The sequence below is a fragment of the Bison bison genome, unplaced genomic scaffold (genome assembly GCF_000754665.1).
Source record: "Bison bison bison isolate TAMUID 2011002044 unplaced genomic scaffold, Bison_UMD1.0 scf7180017864068, whole genome shotgun sequence".
Classification (NCBI taxonomy): domain Eukaryota; kingdom Metazoa; phylum Chordata; class Mammalia; order Artiodactyla; family Bovidae; genus Bison; species Bison bison.
The window spans coordinates 4,927,845-4,932,251 of record NW_011494640.1 but is presented as its reverse complement, the minus strand read 5'-3'; the positions used below and the strand labels follow the sequence as shown (position 1 = coordinate 4,932,251).

The following is a 4,407-nucleotide window of genomic DNA, read 5'->3' as shown; positions in this document are numbered from 1 at the left end:
AGTTCCAGTGGTTAGAACTCAGCTCTTTCTGCTGAGGCCCATGTTCAGTCCCTGGTCAGGGAACTAATGAAAACCATGCAGCACAGCCAAAAAGGAAAAAAAAAGAAGAAACAAATTTTTCTGCACTTGTTTATTAATTAGTTCAGACTGTTTCAACACAGTGTGATTATCCACTCAGGCTACAAGTATTCTGATGTTAGAATACTTGTAGAATTGTTAGAATACTTTGAGAAGTGACGCTGCCGGTGTTAGTGTGCCTTTGGAAAACACCGTGTTACTTGTGTTGGCCTGCATTTGGAGGCAGTCGTTTTTTCACTGGCGATTTAAATGTTAATGCGCTCTCCTGCCTAGTGCTAACAGGTTGTACAGCGTAACTGTTTGCCTTGTACTCAGTGGTTTATGGTTTAATCATTTAAGGCCAGCTTGACAAACTGCCATCAAAACCTGCCTGACTTGTTGTACCAAATTGTCTTACCCGTGTCTTTCCAGTCTCCTGCCTGGTTCAGAGCAGCAGGGAGGAAGCTGTGTGGTCGGCCATTTTGTGAGCAGAGGTTTTAGTCACCTCAGAGCCTGTCACCATTCTAGCTGCCGTGCCACCAGCGACACAAAGGACTGTGGTTTTGGTGGTGTTGAGGGTATCGAGGGGTGAAATGTGGGGTTAGTCAATAAGGCAAGGCTTGATAACAGAGATGGACGTAGGATTGAGGTTCCGGATCGTTTCAGATTTGCATGGGCAGAAGAAAGAGAGTAAGAACAGGGGCAGGCATGAACACAGTGACCAGCAACAGTAGGGAGGGCATCGGAAGGCTTTACAGCATAGTGGAGGTGGTGGTGCACCAGAGGTGTTGCTGTGATGTGGGGAAGCCCAAATGTGAGTCGCTTAATTAGCAGGAAGAATCATTTCAAGCTCCTGAATTGGAAAAGGCTACTGATGCACTTGGAGCCTGGCAGGCTGCAGTCCTTGGGGTCGCTAAGAGTCAGACACAACGGAGCCACTTCACTTTCACTGATACACTAGTGTTAAGACACAGTTTGAACAAAGATACTGCTTAGCAGCACTCAGGCGACCAGGCATGATTTCATGCAGCACTGGATACAAGAAAATAAAACTGAAATATTGCAGAGGAGCATTAGAAAGGAGTGATGACGCTGAAGATGGGAAGACTGGGAGTAGACAAAGAGGGCAATGTTCAGATCTGCACTGTTCAATACCGTTCTTACTAACAGCATGTAATTATTTATTTTAAATTTAAATGACATTTAAAATTCAGTCCCTCAGTCATAGTAGCCAAATGTCAAGTGCTCAGTAGCAGCAAAGATAGAGAACATATCCGTTATCAAAGAAAGTTCTGTAAGACCTGTTTTAGACCCGGATATCTGAAGCAAAATAGTGATGCTGTATTAGACACATCAAGTTTATGGAATTGTCCAAAAGCAACAGAAAATACTTCACTACAGTTCAGGATGGATCTGGGCTGGGGCAGTTTAGGAGCCATGGTGGGAACTGTGAGGTCTTAGGGGTCACAGCAATGGAAGAAAGACTTCAGCCAGGCAAGAAATAAGAACAGAGGAGGTAGAAAGGAGAACTGGGGGTCTTGCTTTCATTTTGTAAAGAAAGAGATGCAGAGGTCTGCATTGTCCAGAAATTAAAAGCAGAATTTGTGTTAGAAGATCATTTTTTTTAGCCACGAGGTCTTTGGATTCAGTGGCAGGAAGTTAAAGGCGGCTGTGAGTGGGGAAGGAGATTCAGCCTGAGTGTGCAATTGTGAGAGGAAGTGGAGAGACGGGGTGACGTGTGTGAGCAGATGGCAGACAGAGTCCAGTCCTAGAGGTTTGGTGCACATCAGAATGGAGAAGGCTGCCGTGTTGAGAGGAGAACGAGGTTCTCTTTCTGATCATGGGGAAGGAAGAGGCGAGCGACCTTGAGATGGAGTAGAAGTCTGTGTGGAGCTCCATGTACCCCTGTGTCCACTTGAGAGCCCTCAGGCCCCACGACAAGGTGCTTGGTGATATCCCCAAGACCAGGCTTTCGGCTCCAGCGTTTATGTGTTGCCAACAGTCTTGAAAGTACTATTTTGAGTATTAAATTGAAACAATGAAGTGTAAATGCTATATAATTTGATAGACCCATTTAGATACTGTGAATTTAGGAAACTTAACATTTCTATTGTTTTTCGATTCAGTGTTTGGTTTTTCTGAAGTGTTGAGAGCACCTCAGGTGAACTAAACCCTCTTTGGAGGTGTGACCCTGAACACCTCCCTTCAGGTCTTTTAACTGGAGGAATGAGCTGTTTCCACATACTCACTGGCAAGGCTGTCGCTTTTCTTGACGTTGAAGCGGTCACCAGCCACTGACGCGTGTGTGCCCACCAGACTCACCCCTCTGAGCACGTACTCTGCTGAGAGAGATGCACCTTGTAAGCTTCTCTGCCACTTAGTTAGAACATGTCTGAAACTTCCTGTTCTAAAAACTGGAACTTTTGGGAGTTTGAAAAGAACAGTGATGGGGGGAAAGCAGTCATATTTGTCTTTTCTTTTTGCAGGTATGAATCTCCAGAAATAGCCCTAAATTGTGGAATAATGTTAAGAGAATGCATCAGACATGAACCACTTGCAAAAATCATTTTGTGGTCGGAACAGTTTTATGATTTCTTCAGATATGTCGAAATGTCAACATTTGACATAGCTTCAGATGCATTTGCCACATTCAAGGTAACAAAAACTGTAGAATTCTAAATATATGTACAAGTGAGATTAACAGGTGTGCTGTTCTTTCCTAAACGTTCTGTACCGTCCAAAGCTACACACGGCTGCCCTCTAGTGGGAAGACAGAACACGTATTTTACATGTGTGTTTGTGACTCAGGTGTGTGCAGTAGAGTCACAGCTCTAATAGGTTGGAAAAATTAAGACTCTCAAGTCTGTCTAAAAGGCATAAGTCCTGTATGGTCAAAGGTACACTTTTCTGTTAAATTCCCCATCAAACACAGTATGTAGATGTACAGTGTATGTGAAAATCAGGTTTGTCTCCTGTGTGGGAACATAGTGCAGCAGTTTCCTTGGTAAAGCAGCAGACAGAGTAGTTGGCTTCCGTTCAGGGCCGTATCAGTTTGGAATACACATATCTTTAAATAGTAGAACCGCCTTCGGGACAGATCACCCTGTTGTGAACAGGCCCAAGGGCACAGTGAGCTGCTCTCTCCCGTCTCATGCTCAGGCCAGAGCTGTTTACTAAACCCAGGGTGCAGGGGGTGCGGAATCACCAGCAGTGTCCCCCCCCCCTCCACCGCCTGCCTTACTCCTCTGTTGTGTGTTTGTATAAATTAAAGACACATGATATGGCATCAGTGTACAGCATGCACATTTTGTTTTGAATTGCAAGGTTCTGTGCCGTTTAAGGTATGTGAATAAAGCGGTAATGTTTATTAGTGCTTTTTACAGTGAGAGCAAGCCTTTATATGCTGTTGTTGTTGTTGTTCAGTCACTAAGTCGTGTCCAGCTCTTTGTGACCCGATGAACTGCAGCACACCAGGCTTCCCACCCTTCTCTATCTCCCGGGTTTGCGCAGACTCATGTCCATTGAGTCAGTGATGTCATCTAACTATCTCATCCTCTGTGTTATATGTTAACATTCCCTTATATAAAATGTCTGACCTCATAAGTGAGTATTTAGAAGTGCAATTTCAATATATTCAGAATTTAATAATCTAACATACACTACTGTGCTTGCAAACCATAAACACTGTTACAGTGAGAAATGGCCACTATTATTGTAAAGGTTCAGTTTTATGTGTAAAGACCCATTTAGACGATGAGCACATGCCTTGGTCTTTGAATAAAATGTGTTCCTTCAGTAGAATGAACACCCTTAAAATAGGGCGAAAGCCTGGAAGCCTGGGATTTCACATTGACTGAGAATAAGGTAATAATTATGTGAAAGGTGCCTAGGGATTATTCAAGATGTCAGAAACCTTAGGTACAACCTCAGTTATTTATATGTTAATGTACAAAGCAAGGGTTTCCCAGTTGGTTTACTGGTAAACAATCCACCTGCCAATGCAGGAGACGCCTGTTTGATCCCTGGGTCGGGAAGATCCCCTGGAGAAAGAAAGGGCACTCCAGTATTCTTACCTGTAAAATCCCATGGACAGAGGAGCCTGGCAGGCTGCAGTCCATGGGGTTGCAAAAAGTCGGACACAGTTGAGCGACTGAGCACACACACAATGTACAAAGCAAAACGAAATGACGTTGAGATTATAGCGTGGAGTGACAAACATGGCATCTTGGGTATCACTGCACTCGTGATTGGGACGTACTGGTGGAAAGGGACTCCCCTTCAGAGGCAGCAGACCTGTTACGAGGGAGGTGTAGCAGCACCAGATGTCAGGAAGGGATGCTCTTGGGTCGG

The 4,407-nt window shown here is 44.4% G+C and overlaps 1 protein-coding gene across 1 annotated transcript in view; it reads left to right on the top strand.

Moving 5' to 3' along the window:
* The window catches only part of CAB39 (calcium binding protein 39), a 59,943-nt gene that overhangs the window by 34,545 nt on the left and 20,991 nt on the right, over positions 1–4,407 (top strand). The window contains exon 4 of the mRNA XM_010836982.1: positions 2,544–2,712. Within this exon, the coding sequence (XP_010835284.1) occupies positions 2,544–2,712 (169 nt within the window). The remainder of the gene's footprint in view (positions 1–2,543; positions 2,713–4,407) is intronic.